This window comes from Gopherus evgoodei, chromosome 6 (assembly GCF_007399415.2).
Source record: "Gopherus evgoodei ecotype Sinaloan lineage chromosome 6, rGopEvg1_v1.p, whole genome shotgun sequence".
Classification (NCBI taxonomy): domain Eukaryota; kingdom Metazoa; phylum Chordata; order Testudines; family Testudinidae; genus Gopherus; species Gopherus evgoodei.
The window spans coordinates 65524648-65547905 of NC_044327.1; the positions used below are offsets into that span (position 1 = coordinate 65524648).

Sequence of the window (23258 nt, forward strand, 5' to 3'; positions counted from 1 at the left end):
GCAGCAAGTTGTGGCATTGCAAGGGGCTTTACATCTTGTGCTCCCTGTTGAGCCCTTCCTTGGTACCCATTATGGCCTGTCCCTAACTGTGTCTTCGGTAGCCTGGCCCTCCAGCCAGGTCACTTACAAATTCAATCCTCTTCCAGACTCACAAACATCCAAATGTAAGTCTAAATAAATAGCCAAACTAATAATTCTTCCACCTCTCTTGGGCTACACTGAAGTCCTCTCCCGACTGGTTTTTGAATGTTATAAATCTTGACCTCTGTACATTGGCCAAACTGGACGGTCTCTACGTAAAAGAACAAATGGATACAAATCAGATGTCAGGAATGGTAACATTCAAAAACCAGTTGGAGAACACTTCAACTTCTGTGGTCACTCACTTACAGATCTAAAAGTTACAATATTACAACAAAAAAACTTCAGAAACAGACTCCAAAAAGAGACTGCTGAACTGGAATTAATTTTCAAAATGGACACCAATAAATTAGGCTTGAATAAAGACTGGGAGTGGATGGATCATTACACAAAGTAAAACTATTTCCCCATGTTTATACCCCTGCCCTCAACTTCTTGTCAACGGCTGCAAATGGACCATTTTGATTACCACTACAATTTTTTTTTTCTCTCCTGCTGATAATAGCTCACCTTAACAGATCACTCTCTGTCAGAGTGTGTATGGTAACACCCATTGTTTCATGTTCTATGTGTGTATATCTATCTATCTTCCTACTGTATTTTCCACTACATATATCCAATGAAGTGGGCTGTAGCCCACCAAAGCTCATGCTCAAATAAATTTATTACTCTCTCTAAGGTGCCCCAAGTACTCCTGTTCTTCTAGGCTGCACTCACAGCTCTGAATAAGTCCTCTCTGATCCCCTGCAGCTGGATCAATCACTATAATTAGATCTCCAACACACTCAGCTGGCAGGTAATTATCTGGTAACAGACAAGGCAGTCACTCTCTGGCTGCTGACCTACCAAGGATGTAACCCATAAAACTAAGAAAGGTAATGGAGATGCTTCTTACGTGAGGTGGTAGGAGCCTGTGTTTTTTAGAATAGGCTCTAAGGGTTGGGTTTTCTTTCTTTTCTTTGATGGTATTTTTTTAGCTAACCTTCTCAAAAAAAAATTTGAATTTAGATTTCATCTCTAACCTTTCATGAGAGATTTAAATTCCAGGAAAATCCCAGTCTGGTAGCTGGGAAGATGGGCATGAAATAAAAACACATTAAATTTTTCCTCTCTTCTCTTTGCACCATACACAGCAAAAGAAATGATAATAGCCTTCTAAAGGCAACCAAAAGTCAAAAATACACGTGATGTAGTAATACTGAATTAATACTATTTTTTTTCTTGTGGAATAAAAAGCTCAGTTTTCTAGTGATATTGAAAATGTGAAGATGAATAACTTAAGGTTCTTTTTAAAATATCAGCCAATGCAGAACCTGTTATTAGTGAGTTTAGGACTTCCCAGTGGGTGGGTTGTGACCTGGAAATGAGTCATCAGAGTTACCCTTCAAGGGTTTCAAACCTAATACTTAGTTCACTGAACCAACCTGCTTGCTCATCAATCATTGATAGCTGATATGGGAATAAACACATATATAGTAATTAAAACTAGCCCTTAGGTGATCAGATACCAGGGAGATGAGCCTGATGTAAATACCTAGAGATAGATAGACTGAGCAGAATAGACAGGAACCAGATATTCCTGTCCTGGAAAACTGTCCATTACCAGAATATACCAAGAACTGCACCTGGCATGTACTGTGTGATTTATATGGACCTGAAAGAAATTGCTGCTGCCCACCAATGTAAGAAAATAACTCATCCAGGTTACATGTTTTGGAATGTCTAGTCCAGGGACAGCAAAGTCTGGGAATGTTCTCAGTTTGTTTCAGTTTTTTCATGTCTTCAGTGTTTGTAACCTACTCAAAAGGTTTCTAGTAACTGAAAATAATACACTGAGTTAATGAGGATATGTAGCACTCTGTCTAGCTTATATGGCCTGTGGTACCATATAGTATCTGGATCTCTCACAATTTTTATCCTCACAACACTCCTGTGAAGTACTTTTCTTCTTACAGGTGGGGAACTGATACTTTTTGACTTGGCCAAGCAGAGAAGAGGCTGCTCAAGACAATCTGCCGCCCTAGGCACAACTTCAGTGTGTTGCCCCTATTCCCACCCCATCTCCTTAGAAATTCAGGACAGAGACCTGAAAACCTCCCCTAGCCTACTCCACCACTACAACCAGCTGCTCAGCTCAACCAAAACCGGACATGGGCATCCCCTGGAACTCCACACCCCCATCCCATTCCTTCTGCCTGGCTCCTTGTCCTCTACAGCCTCAGCCCAGCCTGCCCCCCCACGGTCTGCACCCCCTGCCTGGTCCCAGCAACTCCTGCAACCACATGCCCCCCCCCTTTTTATGGATGATCCTGCAGTTGTGAACATAGCATGGAGCAGTCACAGTGTGAATCTAGAGTGGTGGCAAGTGACTGGGGCAGCAGCAGGGTCCCTGGGTGTTGGGCACATAGTAGCAGGTACAGGCTGAGTGTGGAGATGAAGCCGGGTGGGTAGCTCTGCTTGTGGCCAAAGCCCTGGCAGCACTCATGCCACCAGGAGGAGCCCTGAACTGCTCAGTGCCTGAATCATGGCTGTGATTTTACCCATATTGGAGGCAGGGTGCCTCCCCAGCAGCCTGGCTGAGGGCTGCTTCCTGCTCCTCAAGAGCCCCAGCTGTCAGGAAACCTCTCACACGGGCAGCCTTGTCCGCCTCATCCTCCAGCACCACCGCTGACCATGGAAAGAGATGGGAAAAGTTCCAAAATTTGCTGCCCTAGGCAGTTGCCTAAGGGCTCTGCCCATGGTCACACAGGAAATCTGTGGCAAAGCAGGGAATGGCACTTAGTTCTCCCAAACCCAGGCTAGCATCCTTACTACTGGACCGTCACTCTCTGTGCATGGTATGGATCTTAACCAGTATCGTTTGTCAACTGACCTTTTACCCACTCAATAGTCCCTTTCACTTCAATTGAACTACATAGGTGTGCAAAGGTAAGCGCATGCACAGCTGTTTGCAGACTCAGGGCCATAGTCACCTGCTTGACTACGAAAGAACAGAGGGGACAGGGGAATATAAATGTGTGATAATTAAGACACTAGACTTTCCTCTCAATTTTGGCTACTAAATAAATATTGCAATACAATTCCTAATTTCTATCAGCTCATGCTTCTTCAGTATGAAAAGCTTTTGAACTGAAGGCCAGTATATACCAGATCACTTCCACCTGACAAAACTACTTTTAAACCGGAAAAAACTTCTTCAGCCAGTGCCATGGGGCAGGACCTTTATTTTTTATCTTGCATTTCATATTCATCAATCAGTAGAAACCCCGGAGCTCCATGATATCCCCAGGCAAGATGGGCTCAAACAGGTAGCTTTTATTCGCCCCCTCCAACTGCACCAGCACTGGGTGGGATCTGAACCTCATGGAAGTTTTGTGAGGTTAAAAAACCCACCCTGCTCCACCCACTACCCATTTCCCCAGGATGGAGGCAATCTAGGATCTCCCCCTCACGCCGGTTTTCCAAAGCGGCTGTGGACCAGGGTCGTCCAGAGGATTCAGGGGGGCTGCGGTCTTCGGCGGTGGGACCGCCCCCCCATTGGGTCTTTGGGGCACTTCGGTGGCGGGTCCCAGAGCGGAAGAAGCTCTGGGGTCCCGGCCTGGGCCCGCGAGAGTTTTCCAGGGCCCCCACAGCAAGTGAAAGATCCTGCTCCAGGGGCTCCGAAAAACTCTTGTGGGGGCCTCTGCTGCGCCCGGGGCAAATTGCCCCACTTGCCCCGCTCAGGGGCGGCTCCATGCACCAGCACGCCAAGCGCGTGCCTGAGGCGGCACACAAAGGGGGTTGCTCTGCCTGTCGCCGGGAGGGCGGCAGGCAGGTTGCCTTCCGCGGCTTGCCTGCGGGGGGGTCCGCTGGTCCCGCGGCTTTGGCGGACCTCCCGCAGGCGTGCCGCCGAATCCGCGGGACCGGGGACCTCAGGCAGGCAAGCCGCCGAAGGCAACCTGCCTGCGGTGCTTGAGCCGCCCCTGCCGCGGACCAGCTGTGCAATCGCTACCCGAGTCCAGTGCCGGTGCGCGCTGCCTGCAGGCAGGGGCCGAGCTAGCTCCGTTGCACCTGCACGCGGGCCGCGGCTGCAGCCCGGGGAGAGAAGCGCGTGAGGGGCTGGCCCAGCAGGGGTCACTGCTGCCTCAGCGCCTGGCGCTGCTAGAGCCGGGCCGGGCGACTGGAGGGAGGAGAGGCTGCGCCCGTAACTCGGGGGCTAGAGCAACCGCTCTACTGCCCCTCCCTCCCGGCACCAGCCGGCACCATCGCCCCTGGAGACGGACACAGCTGAACCACGGCCAGCAGCCAGCACTGGAGAGGGGCAGAGAGCGGCGGCTGCCGGCGGGTCTGGCCACAACGTGGAGGCGCGCTCGCTGCTCCCCGGCGGCAGCCCCCAGCCCCGGCGGGCACCGCGATGCTGCTGGAGGGTTGACACGGCGGCCGCTGCTCCAGTCCCGGGCCGGCCGGCAGGGACGCGCTCCTGGGGAGGCTGCTCATCCAGCCCCCGGGATATGCTGCTGCTGGGACGCGAGCCGAGGAGAGCAGGGCAAGTCACCGCCGCGGCAGGCGCGGGGGAGAGGCGGCCGCGGCGCCCCCTGCCACTTGGGCTTTGCAGAATCCGAGTGCGGGCAGCTGCCGGGGGCAGGTGGAGCCGCGCCCGCCCAGAGTGTGAGGCGCTCTCTGGCCCTGGGGGCGCTAAGGGAGCCCTAAGGACAGAGCTGCTGCGCGAAGGGCGCCCCGAAGCCTCAGCGGCAGCTCGCACGTGCGGCGCACAGGACGCAGGGGAACAGCAGCAGTAGGGTGGCGGCGCTGGGGCGCTCTCCGCTCTGCTCACTAGGAGGAGGGGCCGGAAGGCGAGAGCCGGCTGGGCCGGGCGGAGAAGCGAAGCGGGGTACTTCTGCACATGGCCCCACGACATGAGCTGCCCGCCAGCGGTTCTCCTTTTCGCCTAGGTAACTCTTCCCCCTTTCTCTCCCCCCCCCCGCCGTATAGCAGGGGAGGGGATAAGGGGGGAGTCTGTGGCTCTCCCCTGCCTTGCTGTGGTCTCGTTCTGCACAAACGAGCAGCCTCAGAAATGGGGTGGGAGTGGGAATGTGGCAAATGATTAACCCGGAGACACGGTGAGAACAGGTACGGAGAACAGTGGGTGCTAATACAGGGTTTAAAGAACAGAGAGGAGACTGACACCCTGCTGAACCTTGGCAGGTGGGACCTGGCCCGGGACTGCGCGCTCCTGGCCCATTGCAATGTGATTTTTCTTTCCCACAGGGCAGCGGAAGGAGCTTCTAACACCCCCGGCCTTGCTGAAGACTTTTGCAGAATGTCCAGGGAGTTGTTCCTTGGTGTTTAGCTCACCATCTTTGCAGCAACTGGATACTCAGCTTTCCAACATCCAAGAAGTACCCGCACGTCTGCATCTCCTGGGATCGTTCTATTGCATTGGGACTGCTGAGCTGAATACATTTCTTGTTCATTAGCGGCAGCGTTAATTAAACGTGCTGCTTCTCCCTCTTCTGGAGCTTGGGGTCGCCTTTATCTCTCGTTTCCATTTCCCCCAGACATCAAAGCAGTAATGGGTTGTTTCTGTGCTGTCCCGGAGGAATTTTATTGTGAGGTTTTGCTTCTGGATGAATCCAAGTTGACCCTGACCACCCAACAGCAGGGGATAAAGGTAAGCACAGGCTGTATTGTTTTCATTAGGGTTACCCAGGCACTTGTCAATAATGTTTGAAATGCTTTGTCTAAAGCTCAGCGGTAGGGGAGTAAATCCTGCTTGGAAACGTGCTGTTCGAGAGTGGTTATCAATGCTCACTGCTAATTACTGTGAAATGGAGGGGTTATGTAGTTTAATTAACACTCGGTTAACTGAAAAGAAGTTTGAATAGTGAATACTTTTTAAAAAGCCCCCAAAGGTGAAAATCATTCCATAACTTTAATTCTCAGTTACTCCAGTGATAGAAATTCACCACAAAAACATGTTAACATTGTGGGTCCTACTAAAAGATTTGCTAGAGTTAATTTTTTAAGGCTAAGTGGATTATTTTATGGCATACACTTATTTGAACAGATTCCAGCTGTTCTGAAGGGCTCATGACATTGTGTATTAGATATTTATTACGTAAAAAAACCAAGAGCTCAAAGTCCATTGCTCAAGAGTTAGGAAATACTAGAATTAAGGCTGCCTTTGCAACTTTAATTTGTCCTCTTGTGCATGTGCCCTATGATATAATGTTTAACTATGATCATATACTATTTTTTCCACAGTGCCTTATTCAATGTACAGAATAGTTGGTGGTCTGAGAATTAATGAGGGTTGTGTGGTGAATAAGTCGGTAGTCTGTAAGATCCCTGCCTCAGTTGCTGCAGAAGCTGAAAGGTGTATGCTATTTTTGGGCACTAGGGCAGATGCCTATCCCCTCCACCAAACAGGAGGAGCCCTTGGACTCAGGCTGCCAAGTGAGTACTGGGGACAATACATGAAAAAACAGACATGGGAGTGAAGGTTAAAAGTTAAAAATTGGGAATTCAGAGTGGGAGTTGAAAGGTGTGTGCCTGTAGTGATTGCTGGGAGATGGTGAACCTTAACCCTCCCAAAGCAAAAGGCCCTATCTAGCCATTAAACCCAGGCCACAAGCAAATTCTAGGGACAATAAATGAAAAAATCAAGGATGAGATGGAGGTAAGAAGTTAAAAATCAGAGAACTGGAAAGGGATATCAAGCAGAGAACCCCTGACAGAGCCCATGACTCCTCTAAACCTGACTAAGGAGTCAATGGACACCACCCAGAGCAACTTTACTTGGAGGCATGACTTAACAAGGGAATGGAAATGGGCTCCACAGTCTCAGAGCACCCCCTAGCCCCTGTTGCAGCTTCACCCTCCTGGAGTGAGGGATGGCTGTGTAGGACAGTGCCAGGAGGAGGTTGACAAGGAGGTCCTGTGACTTTGTGGGGCATCTGATGGGATGTGTGTAAATGAGGAGGTGCAGGGAAAAGTGCCGCTAGAACCTCAGTGAGAAGTTCTGGAGGGACCAGAAGAAGGCTGATGCACTCTTTATAGATGTACAGCAGGGTCTCCCTCTGACCCCAGAAAGGACAGGTCTCAGGGGAGTTTGTGAACTGCACCAGGTATATGCTTGTGCTCACGGCTTCATTGGTGAGCCACCAACTGGTATCCGTGGGCCCTGAGATCAGAATGGAGTACAGTCTGGCTCAGTGGGGTTTGTTGCTCTTCTCAGGTGGCAGCAGGTCTCACTACTTTGGGACACAAGGGGAAGGAAGTGTATTTGGCAACCTTAAGCAAAGGCAGCACTACCAGCTCCACCTATAATTACACAGAGATGTATTACCAAGATTTTCAAAACTGGGTGCCTGAAATTAGGCTAATAAATCCATATTTAGTTGAATACCAAGCAACTTCCAGTGCCATTTGACTTCAGTGTTCAAATATGGATTTAGAAATCTAAATTTAGGCATGCAGTTTTGAAAATTTTGATATAGTTTATTATAATTACATATATGGTTGCTCGTGAACACAGGGACTCGGAGATATAAAAGGAGTATCCTACAGAGGGAGGGCATAGAACACAGGACTGGAAGGGACCTGTTGGGTCATCAAGTCCAGTCCCCTGCTATCACAGGCAACCCCATTATATAATCCTGTTCATAGAATTATCAAGATCCACCCTAAAATTAATTAGATTGTTTCCCCCCCATTATTCCTATTGGAATGCTGTTCCAGAATCATAGAAATGTAGGACTGGAAGGGACCTCGATAGGTCATCTAGTCCAGTCCCCTGCACTGGGTGGAACTAAGTATTATCTAAACCAGCAATTCTCAAACTGTGGGTTAGGACCCCAAAGTGGTTCGCAACCACTTTTGAATGGGTTCGCTGAATGGCTTCAGCCCTTTGCGGCAGGGCTCAGGTTGCAGGCCACCTGTCTGGGACTGAAGCTCTTGAGCTTCAGCTTTGGTCCCCCTGCCCAGAGCTGTGGGGCTTGGGTTTTGGACCTTGTACCAGGAGCAGTGGGGCTTGAGGGGGCTCAGGCTTTGGTCCCCACTCCTGGGGTCATGAAGTAATGTCTGTTGTCAGAAGGGGTTGTGGTGCAATGAAGTTTGAGAACCCCTGATCTAGACCAGTGGTTTTCAACCTTTTTCATTTGTGGATGCCTAAAAAATTTTAAGGTATGAACTCCTTTGGAAATCCTAGACAGAGTCTGTGGACCCCCGGTTGAAAACCACTGATCTAGACGATTGCTGACAGTAGTTTGTCTAATCTTTTCTTAAAAATCTTCAGTGACAGAGATTTCATAACCTCCCTAGGTAATTTGTGCCAGTTCTTAACTATCCTTATAGGTAGGAAGTTTTTCCTAATGTCTAAACAAAACCTCTCTTGCTGCAATTTAAGCCCATTACTTCTTGTCCTGTTCTCAGTGGTTAAGGAGAACAATTTATCACCCTCTTCTTTATCACAACCTTTTATGTACTTGAAGACTGTTATCAGGTCCCCCCCCCCAGTCTTCTTTTCTCCAGACCAAACAAACCCAATTTTTAAACCTTTCCTTGTATTTTCTAGCCCATTAATCATTTTTGTTGCTCTCCTCTGGACTTTCTCCAGTTTGTCCACATCTTTCCTAAGTGTGGTGCCCAGAACTTGACACAGTATTCCAGCTGAGGCCTTATCAGTGCTGAGTAAAGTGGAAGAATTACTTCTGGGATCTTGCTTAGAACACTCCTGCTAATACCTGACTCCTCTGATGTAGAACCCTTCTAATTTCCAGTCTAAATTTATTCATGACCAGCTGACACTGGTTTGTTCTTTTGCTAACATTGTCCTTTAGTTTAAATAGCATTTTTCCCTTTCTGGTATTTTATACCCTCCCTTCTATCAAGGTATTTTTAGAGAGCAATCGTATCTCCCCTCAGCCTTCATTTTGCTGTGCCAAACAAGCCAAGCTTTTTAGTCTCCTCTCATAAGATAGTCTGTCCTCAGCCAGTTTCTGTTTCAGCAGTTAGCATACTCCTGCTTTTTGTTTCGTGGTTTATTAGTGCAAATATTAAATCTTGGTCCCCAATATGAGCCTAGAGGAACTCTGCGAATAACTTCCCTCACTTCCTATGAGTAATTTCATAGACTCTCCCAATTCTGAAAGGGCACTAGTATGTGTGGGTCCTTATCCTTACATAGTTCCTGTTAAAGTCAGTGCTCCACATGAAAATAAAGGCCCACATGCAAATCTTTTTCAGGGTTGGAGCCATATGGAGTTCAATGAAAGGAATTATCTGTTTTAACTTATTCTAACTAGGAATTTCTATTTACAATAATTATTTATCTGTAATACAGGTCTTTGTTGATAATGTTTTTATTTGACATTTTAACCTTGAAATATGCAGGTTTACTAATATTGTTTTACCAGATGAAAGTTCGAACTGACTCATTAACTTAACTTCTATATCATTTAAAGTATTTCTCATGTTAGTGACTTTATTTGTATGTATACATTTAGAGATCCAGGGATTAGTTTGGTTTACTTTGTTTTATGATAATATTCCTGTTTTGGCATAAGATGCAGGTTGTAAGCCTTTCTATTTATCTTTTTGCTCTGTATCAAAGCTTCCACTGGAGCTTCCCATCTGGGTGTACCCTCTCCTCTGCACTCATTCTTTTAATTAGGTCTAATGATGTGTGGGCGTGGGGGGGGAAATGTCTCAAATACTGTTTAACAAACCTAGAACTGCCCAAGAAGAAAGGAAAACTCTTAAGTGTTGATAAAAATAGTTATTTTTTATAAATAATAGTTAATCCTAGATAATTTGGTGGTGTCTCCAATGAATCTGAACTGTGTATTTGATTTAGTATTTATGTATATTTATTTACGTTGATTTAGTATTTATGTATATTTTTGAAAATACCTCAAAGGATAAATGTCAGCTTTTCAAGACATTTCCACACCTAAGGAACTGTCCCAGATTGAAGTATGAATAGAGATCAAATATGAAATTGAAGAATTACTAACTGTGGTATGTAACCCACAGCTTAAGTTAGCCTCTGTATCAGATGACTGGAAGATAGCTAATGTAACGCCAATTTTTAAAAAAGGCTCCAGAAACAATCTTAGCATTTACAGACCAATAAGCCTAACTTCAGTACTAGACAAATTGATAATTCTGTTCTTTACTATAGTTTCTATCAGATATATAAAGGGAAGTGATGCCTCACAGATCTATTAGAATTCTTTGCAGGTGTCAACAAGCATGTGGACAAGGATGATCCTGCTGATGTAGTGTACTTGGACTTTCAGAAAGCCTTTGAGAAGGCTTATGCAGAGTAAGCAGTCATGGTGTAAAAGGAAAGGTCCAACTATATGTACAAGATGATGGGGTCTAAATTAGCTATTACCAGTCAAGAAAGAGATCTTGGAGTCATTGTGGACAGTTCTCTGAAAACTCAGTGTGCAGTAGCTGTCAAAAAAGCTAACAATGTTAGGAACCACAAGGAAAGGGATAGATAAGACAGAAAATATCATAATGCCATTATATCTATCCATGATGTGCCCATACCTTGAATAGTGCATGCAGTTCTGTTCACCCCATCTCAAAAAAGATATATTAGAATTGGAAAAGGTATAGAAAAGTGTAAAAAAAAATGTGTAAGGACATGGAACAAATTCCATGTGAGGACAGATTAGAGATTGGGATTGTTCATTTTAGGAAAAAAAAAGAGGACTAAGGAGTCTATGATAGAGATCTGTAAAATCATGAGCGGTGTGAAGAAGTGAATAAGGAAGTGTTATTTACTCCTTTACATAACACAAGAACTAGAGGTCACCCAATGAAATTAATAGGCAGCAGGTTTAAAACAAACATTAGGAAGTTCTTCTTCACACGAAGCGGAGCCAATGTTTGGAACTTGTTACCAGGGGATGTTGTGAAGGCCAAAAATATAACTGTGTTCAAAAAGGAATTATTTAGATAAGTTCATGAAGGCTAGCTCAATCAACAGCTCTTAGCCAAGATGGTTAGAGAGACATCCTCATGCTCTGGATGTCCCTGAACCTTTGACTACCAGAAGCTAGGACTGGACGACAGGGGATGGATTGTAGAATATCAGGGTTGGAAGGGAACTCATCTAGTCCAACCCATTGCTCAAAGCAGGACCAATCCCCAGATAGATTTTTGCCCCAGATCCCTAAATGGCTCCTTCAAGGATTGAACTGACAACCCTGGGTTTAGCAGGCCAATGCTCAAACCACTGAGCTATCCCTCACTTAATGATTGCCCTGTTTTGTTCCTTCCCTCTGAAGCATCTGGCACTGGCCACTGTTGAAGGCCAGGATACTGAGCCAGATGGACAATTGATCTGACCAAGTATCGTCATTCTTATGTTCTTACCTATTGCTTCAAGCAATACCATTATTTCTGTAAAGGCTGCAGGTTTACTGTATATGACAAGGACTGTCAGGAATACAGAATAATGATGATGACAACTGAGGAGTGTATTAATAAATGTTATTTCACTGTAGGAATGGATTTGCGATTGTACTACAGACTAACAAAATGAGCAGAGGTTCGCAAGATTACAGCTCTGAATCCCAACGTAGTAATAATTTAGCGCTTTCCACCTTTAGACCTCAAAGTGTTTAACAAAGAAAGGAAAGTACCATTATCCCCCTTTTACAGGTGGAGAAACTGAGTCACAGAAAGGTGAAGTGGCTTGGCCAAGATCTCACAGCAAGTTAATGGCAGAGTCCGGAACAGCACCCAGACTCTCCAACTTCTACTCCCATGCCCCTTACAGTGGACTACACTCAATTTGGAAGCATTGTAATGTTATATTTCTTGTAGTCACCAAAACTTATTTTGTTTCTGATAGCTCATCATTCTTCTCTTGCATCTTCATTTTTAAAAAAAGAGTTCAGTCATGTGAAAATGAAAAGCTTGGCTGTCTAGCTTTAAGGACCGCTATTTCATGGACAAACAGGCAAAATAACCAGGAGAAGGCATGGAATGGAACCAGCCTTATACATGTTATTCACATTTTGATTTTGTTGTCATACGTTGTGCCTAGAGATGCAGTTCAGAGAATAAATATAGTGAGATCATAAAGCAATGTATTCTTAATCTAATACAAGTTATTTAAAGGGCAAGCTTTGTGAACGTGGCACATATTATCTATGTATATAGTGCTAAAATAGAGTTAGGCTCTTTACAGTCATGTAAAAGAACTCATTCTTCCTTCTTAGAATTAAACAGATGAATTGAGAAATGGGTGGTTGAAAGTCTTGCACTATAAATTAGTTAGAAATTGGTTGTTTATTGAAAGGAAATAACCGGTTTCCCAATACTGTTATTTTGACTAGTTTCCACACTTGTAAACGGTAATTTAGAAATAGTTTATTTCAAACAGGTTTAGCCCATTTGTTAGTGTCACAAAACATGTCATCAATGTTTTGATCATTTATGGAGATGTTGCCAAACATTACATATTAGTATATGATTCTTCTGTTAAGAATTAGTCATTTTCCCTGTGCACAGCTTTGCTTATTGCAGATCGGGTTTTGCCATGGTAGATTTAGTTGTTATTGCTGGTTTAGGAATCAGAGGCTATGGTTATGTAACTCATTATAAAACGCTGATTTAGAATGTACTTGGTGGTACAGATCAATCATTAGATTTCAGAAAGAACTGGTATCTTGTAATAAAAGATATTGAGAATCTCAGAAATTCTTCTGTATTTATTTTTCTTGGAAATGGAATGGAAGTTCTGCAGGAGAAAACAGGTTTATTTGTTCAGAATAATATCAAACTATTCTGAAACAGCCCTGTCCAGTTTTGTATTTCTGTCTTCTTTGTAATAAGGATTACTATCTCAGGAGAACATTAGCTACTTCTCTAAAGCACAGGAATCTCAGTGTTATGTTAAATAACAGGTTTAAGTCTCAGGCTAACAAGAAATACACTTTTAAAATATTCGCTGTGTGTGAAATTCATCCCTCTGTACTAGGCCATCCCAAGACCAGTGTTCCACTTAAGCCCTATTTCAGCGGTTCTCAAACTGTGGGTCGGGACCCCAAAGTGGGTGGCAAGTCCTTTTTAATGGGGTCGCCAGGGCTGGTGTACGACTTGCTAAAGCCCAGGACCAAAGCTGAAGCCTGAGCCCTGCCACTCGGAGCCAGAGCTGAAGCCTGAGGGCTTCAGCTCTGAGTGGCAGGCCTCAGGTTTGAGGCTACCTGCAAGGGGCTGAAGCCTTTTGTCTCTCTTCCTTCCCACCGCCCCACCCCACCCAGAGGGCGGGGCTTGGGTTTTGGCTTTGGCCCCCTCACAGGGCGACTGGGCTCAAATTTTGGTTTCCCTTTCCAGGGTCGTGTATAATTTTTGTTGTCAGAAGGGGGTCGCGGTCCAATGAAGTTTGAGAACCTCTGCCCTATTTAATTAATGTTCACAGGATAAAAGGTCTACACCAGAGCTGCAGTTATGAAAGTTGTGTACAGGACAGTTATTCTAATTCTTTCTTGACAGTTGTATATCCTGAGTGTGCGCATATTAGACAACAGCTCTGTGATCAGATATAACCATCAAACCACTGATATTCTGGTCTGTGTACCACTGAAACCTTATGTAGGACTTGTGGTGCCTGGACCTTGTGTAGTCCTCTATACAAGAGTGAATTTCACCCTATGTTTACAAATTACATTATTGGCCAAATCCTGTTTAATTTACACACAAGGCACTCGGCTATTTTGTAAATTAAAACATGAGCAAATCAGTTGCATATTTTCCTGTACCATAATAATCTGCCCCTGAGAAGCAAATAAAATAAGTTCCAAATTTTTTGATTGTTCTCGGACTCTTTAAAAATCAGACCACTTATTTAGATGCTTAACTCTAGCCAACCAAATTCAAAGATTTTAATGAAGATATTTCCCAGGTCTCCAAAAATTATGAATTTGCTGAAAGCAATGACACTTTGGAAAGTTTTGGCTATATGATTTAAATTAATATCCACCAATCGTCAGTTAGCTGTGACACCAACTCTTAATTATTTCTGGGGTTATTTTCAGTCAATTTGTAGAGATTAACATTATTTTTCTAACTAAACTTGAATTTTAGGCAATTCAAATATCACAGATTTGACACTTTCAAAATACTACAGAATACTGAAACTTGTTGGTTAAGTTTTTTGTTGGCATAAATTAGCATAGCTCCATTGACTTCACTGGACTGTTTACAAAAGGCCTATTTTCCTTGAGGCAAATACATAATGGATGTGTATGGAAGTTGGGTATAAAACTGCATACAAAGCCATCATTTGTTGTAATAAGCCTGATAAAGAAACTTGGGTTAAAAACTCAAATGAGCGTTAGTATATTGTGTTTGTTAGTATAATATACTATACTAAATATACCATATAGCAAAAATCAGTATCAACAACAGAGTCATTACTTCCCCGCTTTCCATTTCCATAGACCACACTAACACTATATACTATACTGATTTTTGCTATATGGTATATTTCTCAACTCTAAAAAATCCAAAGTATTATTTTTGTGATAAGAAGTTCACTTAGTTATGGATGTATGCTTTTTAAAAGTCCTGCAAATTCTGTTAACACTAAACTGCAAAGATTTTCCACCTGTGATAATTCTGGAAAGTGTAATTTCTGTCTCTGAGCTACAGAATTGTAGTTTATTGTCAGTGCTCAACATGGAAATTAGTCTGTTTTTTGTTTCCCTTACCCTATCTGGTGTAGTATTAAAAGGCCTGTTCTGGATAGAGAAATCCTTTGGAAATTCAGAATAATATTAGTTTGTAAAGAATGATTAACAAAAAAGTAAACCCAAGTTAAAGGGACCTCAACTTGAAATTTATTTTTGATCTAGTTAACAACAAAACAACAACAACAACAAAAAACCTAGCTTAAAAGTACTGTACCTGTTTTTAAGTTGTTCTTGGAAACTTTGTGCTTTTACTTCCCTTCCTCCCATCCCAAAAAAGAAACAAATACAAAGTATCAGTTGCCTATTGCAACAGGGGAAAATGACCGTACAAAAAATATTGTCAAATATGCAATGTAAATAAATTGGAAAAATAGATTTTTTTCTTTAATCTTACTTAAATCATACTTCTAGGGGTTATTTATAACAACAGTAGAGAAAACATTTAAAGGCAGAAGTCTAAATTGATCTATTTTAATACAACATGGTAAGAAAAATTTCTATTTCATTGGGAACATTGATTTAAAATAATACTGAGAAATCAGAATTCATAGAATACAAGTAGTTGGATATGTAATCAGCCCTTTCCACATTTTTGTCATCCAGTTAGGAAGGAGTAAAAGGAACAAAGGACTTCACAAACCGTAAATTAATCACTCTTCAAAATTACTGTCACATATTTGAAATAGATTACTAATTTCTTCGGTGTCTTTACAGATGAGACCAGCAATTTTGAGTCCTCCAAGGAATAACCATGTAATGAATGAATGCTGAGACACTTTCTTTTTCCCTAGGTGCACTTAACTAAATTAATGAAACCAGTCTGACAGCAAGACAAGAACCCATTAACTTTTAAATGATTACCTCTTAATCAACCTGAGGTTTGAATAACAACATTGTTAGATGCTTGGTGGTTTTAATGAGCAGTGATTTCCTAATACAGTCAGGAAAAATATAAACAGAGGTAGTATTTTTATTAAGTCTTTGTCTTTTGGATTTCTATAGTTTTGAGATTTAAAAAGTCACATATATTTGACTGAGTAAAAACAAAATGTAAATACATTTAAAATACCAAGATGTGACATCTAATCATAAAACTCATTTCATTTAGCCTGTCAAAAATTGCTAACTCTAATATAAAACTACTGACTGGTGAATTAACAGAAATTATGAAATGCAGTCACATGAAGTTAGAGAAAAATCTTCATCTCTTAAAGGGATCATATCAGGAAATACCTGAGAGAGAGAATTTAATGAAAATGATGAAAACTACAACTGACATCACTTTGTGAAATTTGTGTTGCCAGGAAAATATTATACTTGTATCAGAAATAAAAACTAGGCAGTAATCACTAATAGCTGCTAGAAAGATGAGAAGCTACCAATAATTTTACCTTCCTGGTCCCATTCTCAAATACACCTCTACCCCGATATAATGTGACCCGATATAATACGAATTCGGATATAACGCAGTAAAGCAGTGCTCTGGGGGGTGAGGGAAGAGTTGCATACTTCAGTGGATCAAAGCAAGTTCAATATAACACGGTTTCACTTATAACACGGTAAGATTTTTTGGCTCCTGAGGACAGCGTTATATGGGGGTAGAGGTGTATTTTATTTGAATCCATTTTTCCCCTTAAGGGTGTTTTCATTCTCTCCCTCTCTCCCCACCCCTTTTTTTTTAATGGTAAGGCATATGTATTAGCTACATTCAATAACAATATTTTCCAAAGTGAGCAATTATGCACCAACATCTGGGCAGGGTTTGGCAGACTATGTTTATCAGCGCATGTTTCAAATATTTGCAAATGATTTCCCTTTTTGGACCAGATACAAAAGCTTAATACTGATGGCATATTTTGTACTTCATCCAGTATACAATTCACTTAATAGTTTAAGGCAAGGTGGCAGCCTAAACATAGTCTGCTTGTACTTATGTTTCTGCTGCTGCCTTCATCTCTTGTTGGTGCTGCTGAATCCTTGGACATTGGGGTCCAAAAGGCACACTTTAGACCTGTGTTTCTCAACCTTTTTGATTGCAGGGACTGGCACCTGTCCATGGACCGGTCGTTGAGAAACACTGCTCTAGGTCATTCCACATTGTTGCATAGAAGTGGATAACTCATAGTAGTAACCAAAAGACAGAGCTAATAATTCAGAAGGTTACTAAGGCCTGGTCTACACTGTGTGTGTGTGGGAGTGTTGATGTAAGATACGCGACGCAACTACCATAGCTGAAGTTGATGTATCTTATTCTGACTTACCTCCTGTCCTCACGGCATGGGATCGACAGCTGTGGCTCCCCTGTTGACTCCGCTACCGCTGCTTGCTCTGGTGGAGTTCTGGAGTCGACGGGGAGCACATTCGGGGATAGATATATCGTGTCTAGGCGAGACGTGATATATCGATCCCTGATAAATCGATTGCTACCTGCTGATACGGCCAGTAGTCTGGACGTACCCTAAATGCTCTTGGTTTTTATTGAAGGAGAGTCTACATCATTTTCTGAAGTGTGGAACATACTCCTGTATCTGGTCGGGAGGGTGATATGACTTCACTTTTCAAAACAAATTTGGATTTTTGGATATGTTGGATAAAACTTGGTCACTCATCTTTTAAAAAAAAAAATTCTGTTGACTGTAAACCAGGCATTTTTTTAACTTCTGCTCCAGCTAGACTTAAGTTTACTTTGCTCAAATGGCGCTTTTGGAGGCAGAATACCTCCAAAGTTCATAAGTTCATATGACAGGAAGGGCCAGCACAGCACAGCTTGGCATGGACAGAGACCAATGGTAGCAGTGGTCACAATAGCAAGTGGATTTAAAATCAGTAATCAAAAAGGAGAAAAGGAAAAGAGAAATGGTAGAAGTGGAGGTGTGAGGGCAAAAGGAGCTGAATACAGAAGACAGAATAGAAAGGAAAAGATGGGGCTATGGTGACAGGGCAGAATAGAAAATTCCTCTTGTTAAATGTGAACATCAATAGTTCTCTTTTTAGGAATGGCAACTAAAATCTCAATGAAAGCTGTTTTTTTAAAATTAGTAATACATATTGTCATGGAAAATAAGTGACAAAATTTGACATGCCTGTCTGTTTTTTTTAAGAGAAGTCTGTTTATGTTTAATGCATAACTAAGGAGTCATCCCTTAGTAAAGATTAGTATTATAATGCAACCAAGTGAAATGTTGTTCAGTGAAATCTTGGGTTAACTGCATCATTAACAAATGCTCCCAGATTAAAAAAAAAATTCTATGGTTTACTTTTTAAAACTTGGATTGTTTGGAATGATGACTCGTATTATCTTTTCCTTCCTTCTACTGATCCTTGTGAAATCATAGTCTTTATCTCTTACTGTGTACTGAAGAATGTGTATGTGTGTGCGGGCACATACGACAAGTAATCCATCCTATGAGATGTCAATAATGAATATATATGTGTAATAACAGGGCCATCCATACTGAGAGAAATTTTAAAACATTTGTTTAGCTAAATAATATTCCAGGATCATAACATGTTGAGTCTGATGTTGTTTTTAGTGTAATACAGAGAAAAGGCAGGAAGAGGTTTTTTTTTGGCTGATGGTGATGAATGACTCTTTGTTTATAAGCCAGAAACAAGAAAGTAATCTGTCTTCCTGTTTATGAAGTTTCAGATGGGTGGGTAAAATCGGCAGGAGGCTTGTGACTGGGTTGTACTGTTAGATAATGAATGCCCCGGTACTCTACTATCCTCAGTGGAAAATAAGAACTAAAAGATCTCAAGGAGGAATTCTTTTGCTACATTAATCTCTTAGCAGTGGCAAAGGAAGGTCTTATATCTTTGCATGCAATACAGGCGTTTGGAGGTCAGAAATCTGTAGCATCTGTGAGTAACTTGTAATAAACTTTAGTGAGATTACTAATGTGCTTAAACATGTCTTATGTGCTTCACTGGATTGGGGCCAGCATGCTTAGCATCTGGCAGGATTAAGCAAAAAGGGAGTCTGTCAAGTTAAAAATCCATTGAGCTAGGTTCTGATCTCGCTTATGCCAATTTACGTTACTGCAACTGTTGATTTCAGTGCAGTTACTGCTCATTTATATTGGTCTAAATATGTATGTGTACTCTGCATTGTAAACCTAGGGTCTGTGGGACCCATGCTTGAGGTCGGTCTTGAACATCCACATAGCATGTTAAACCTGGGTTTACAATTGCTGGACCTAGGTGTTTCAACTATGGTAATGTGTCCCTACTGCACTATGCAGGTCTTGGGACTTGGGTCTGCAGTTTGAGCTGCATCCACATTGCAAAATGACAGGGCTTGTACTCAAGTCTCACTGGGACTTGGTCTCAGACCCACCCCCTCAGATGGGTCCTAGGACTTGGGTCAGGAAGCACTCAGGACCCAAGTCAGACAGATTTTTGTGTGGAGGGTAGGGGATGTGGACTCAAACCTGGGACTGAGACCAGGTTTACAATGCAGTTAGATACACCCAATGAGATCAGAATCAGGTAAATATATTGTAAACAAAATCATTTCCCTGTCTGTGCTAATATCACCTTGTTACAAACTATTAGAACTGAAAGAATATTAAAGATCTCATTTACTTTTTGCTATTGATGCTGTTTACTTTTTGTATCACTCTCATTTTAGACAAGGAAAATTATCAGTTTCATATTGGGTTAGTCAGTTTAATTCATAGTCTCAGGGCTACAGTGTGAAGCATTTCAACAGAAGTTGTTTTTAATGAACTTTGTATTTCCTATTGTTTTTTTTCACAGAAAATACAATTTCTACAAAATCAAATTTACTGACTTTATTTATTTCCATCGGGAAAATTGAAACAAAATATTTTGTTTTGGGTTGGATTAACCTTAACTTCAACGTTTTGGTTTGTCGTAATGAATCGCAGTATTGTGGTTTGCATCAGTTTGACATAGGCTAACTGGCATCAATAGGTGATGCAAGATGCTCAGCACTTTTGAAAATTGGGTCACTTATGTTGGACCTTAAATGTGGATTTAGGAGCCTCACATTAGGCATCCATTTTTGAAAATCTTATTCATAAGATAGATCTTAGAACAGGTATAGGTTGCTTAGTTTGTAAGCTCTTCAGTATACTTATCTATTTGTACAACATCTAGCATGTTTTGGATGCTACTCTAATAATAATAATAGTAGTAATAATGATTAATAATAATAAATAAGCTCTGGAATGGTGGTCATGCTCAAACATGTCATGGTGGGTGCTACTGTCCCTTCCATTTCTGCAACTGAAGGGATTAAAATATCAGTAAATCTGTGCAGGAAGAGGCATGGAAGGAGGGGTATGCTGCATCCATCATATCATTTCTAACACCATTGTCCCACCCACCGAAGCTCCTCCACAGGGTTTGGGGGAGTTTGGACTCCTATGGAAGAAAGGGCAGACCAGAATCAATGAGTTGGAGTACATGAGTTCTCTCCAATAATGTCCCTTCTCCCCATCCCAAGAGGACTTTGGGGTGGTGTAATGCTAAAAAGGTCAGCATAAAACTTAACCACTTCTTCTTCTGTGGTGTGGGTCTTGGGGCAGCAGTTGGCAAAAAGCCAAAAGGGACTGGGCATGGGGATTCAGGTTACCATATGTCCTGGTTTTCCAGGACTGTCATAAACAGATAGCTAAGGGTTAATGTCTCTTTCACCTGAAGCACCTGACCAGAGGACCAATCAGGAAACAGGATTTTTTTTCAACTCTGGGTGGAGGGAAGTTTGTATCTAAGTCTTTGCCTGCCTGCCTGCTTTTCTCTCAGCTTTGAGAAGTGATTTCTGTTTTCTAATCTTCTGTTTCCAAGTTGTAAGGACAAAGAGATCAAATAGTGAGTTATATGATTTCTTTTCGTTGGTATTTACATGTCTATAGTTGCTGGAGTGCTTTGAATTGTATTCTTTTTGAATAAGGCTGTTTATTCAATATTCTTTTAAGCAATTGACCCTGTATTTGTCACCTTAATACAGAGAGACCATTTGTATGTATTTTTCTTTCTTTTTTATATAAAGCTTTCTTTTTGAGACCTGTTGGAGTTTTTCTTTTCTGGGAAACTTCAGGGAAATTGAGTCTGTACTCACCAGGGAATTGGTGGGAGGAAGAAGTCAGAGGGAGATCTGTGTGTGTTAGATTTACTAGTCTGATTTTGCATTCCCTCTGGGTGAAGAGGAAAGTGCTTTTGTTTCCAGGATTGGAATTACAGAGGGTGGACTCCCTCTGTTTAGATTCACAGAGCTTGTGTCTGTGTATCTCTCCAGGAGCACCTGGAGGGGGGAAGGGAAAAGATTTATTTCCCTTTGTTGTGAAACTCAAGGGTTTGGGTCTTGGGGTCCCCAGGGAAGGGTTTCGGGGGGACCAGAGTGCCCCAAAACACTCTAATTTTTTGGGTGGTGGCAGCAAGTACCAGGTCCAAGCTGGTAACTAAGCTTGGAGGTTTTCATGCTAACCCCCATATTTTGGACGCTAAGGTCCAACTCTGGGACTAGGTTGTGACAAGGACATTACCTCTTTTCTTGAGCCTTTGGCCCCTCTCCCGGCAGATTTTTCAAATAACAGGCAATGTCCTGGATTTGTGTAGAGCAGATGCTGTAGCTCAGAAAGAGGCCTGATTGGTCTGCTTTCCGATTGGTCCCTCCCCTGCACCCACAGCTGATTAGTCTATTCCTCTGCAGCTGCAACTTCTGGATCCCTCCCACCCAGGCCCTGACACTCAGCCCTGGGGGAGAGGGTCCTGCAGGAAGGTTCCTGCAGGGGCTGTTGCTGTGCCCTGCCACTGTGACAGGTTGTGACACTGCCCCCCACCTCCAGTGAGAACCCCCACTGCAGATACCCCTGCCCGCACCCTCAATTGTACCCCCCTCAAGCTCTCCTCCCCCACAATTAGCCCTCCCAGCAGTGTCCACTTTTTGGGAACCTGAGATGTGATGACCCTAACAAGACCCAATGCAGAGGCACGGTTAGCTATGTTCTTATGCAGGTGTTCCCAAGCATTGAACACACTACCCCTTGAGTTTATTCAAGAAAGAGACATTTCCCTCTTCCCATCTAAAAAGAAGAGTGCAGAGGCACTCAGAGTGTAGTCCCTTAGCTACTGGTTTATATTACTGTGTTAAGATTTTGCCCAGCGAGTAATGGTCAAGCAAGAACAAGATAGCGGGAGAGCTGTTGGAGAACTTTTCTAATGTAGTAAGTGTGAACTGCCTAATAAGACGACTCAATACACTAAAGTGCCTCAAAATGAAAGTCTGTTTTATAAGTAGATTTGAATGTGTTATAGTTGAACAGACTTAACTGGAGAGTTTCTGAAAATATAAGTATCCCTTTATCTAAAATCTCTGTTCAGCAAACTGTTGAAGAACATGTGGTGAGATTACCTTTGAAGAAATGGATGGAGCCTTTTGCACTGTGAAATGTGGAAAAAGCGGTTGGATGTGACAGTGTCATGGCAACAGAGATATTGACACATGGGGGAAACTTGATCAAAGAGCAAATATGTGAAATCAGGCCCACAACAGGCTTGAAGATCAATCCCAGTGAGTAACAAATCTGCTTATTCCTGTTTTAAAGTCAAACGGGCTCATATGTACTTTGAGGTTAAACAAATCCCTGAGTTCTGTTTGAACACATTTACAATCTTGAAAGTCTCCACCTCTCATCCATCTCTTGCGGCTTCTAAGAAATTTCGTGTTTGAGGAGAGAGATTTATTATAAAGTAGTTTTGTAATTCTGAATGATTTTAGACAGCAGTCATTGTTTTCCCCTTACATGACATACTCCCTCATACATTTTTTCCTCCCGTATTATTATGATTTATATTTACAGTAGAATTAGAGGTTCTAACAGAGATCATGGCCCATTATGTTAGAGCCTGTACCAACACAGTAAAAGTCAGTCCATACCTTGTATAATCTACACTCTAAATAAACAAGATGTAGTTTAAGAAACAGGAAATATGATTGTCATTTTGCAGATCAGGAACTGAGGGACAATGAGGTTAAACGACTTGCCAAAGATCACACAGGAAGTGAGTGTCAGAGCCAGGAATTGGACCCAGATTTTCTGAGTGCTATTCCAATACCTTAATCAGAAGACCATTCTTACTGTCTTTCAGCACCTCCACCCACTTCTGAAAATCCCCTCCTATACATTTCCTGACATTCTGCAGGGCCCCAGCCTTGCTGAACTCAGATATGTTCTGGAATATGTAATGCTGAAGAGAATGGCCCCAGGCATAGGTAATTTCAGGGGCTGAGCCTAATGATAGGAATCGAGAGTGGGTGATGTGGGTCGAAAGGGAGGAAGCCAAGGCCTGTTGGAGTGTCACAGGGTTAGAGAGAGAGAGAGAGAGAGAGAGTGTGTGTGTGTGTGTGTGTGTGTGTGTGTGTGTGTGTGCACGCACGCATGGTAGGAGGCTCAA

General features: G+C 42.6%; 1 protein-coding gene across 4 annotated transcripts in view; it reads left to right on the forward strand.

Annotated features, from left to right (window-relative positions):
• Positions 1 to 4879: 4879 nt before the first annotated feature.
• The window catches only part of EPB41L4A (erythrocyte membrane protein band 4.1 like 4A), a 215149-nt gene continuing 196770 nt past the window's right edge, over positions 4880 to 23258 (forward strand). For 2 of the 4 annotated variants that reach the window (XM_030566656.1, XM_030566658.1), the window contains exons 1-2: positions 4880 to 5072; positions 5389 to 5791. In XM_030566656.1, the coding sequence (XP_030422516.1) occupies positions 5693 to 5791 (99 nt within the window). In that variant the 5' untranslated portion in view covers positions 4880 to 5072; positions 5389 to 5692. Of the gene's footprint in view, positions 5073 to 5206; positions 5251 to 5388; positions 5792 to 18614; positions 18699 to 23258 lie in introns of those variants that run through there. The other 2 variants (XM_030566657.1, XM_030566659.1) reach the window with 2 other exon arrangements.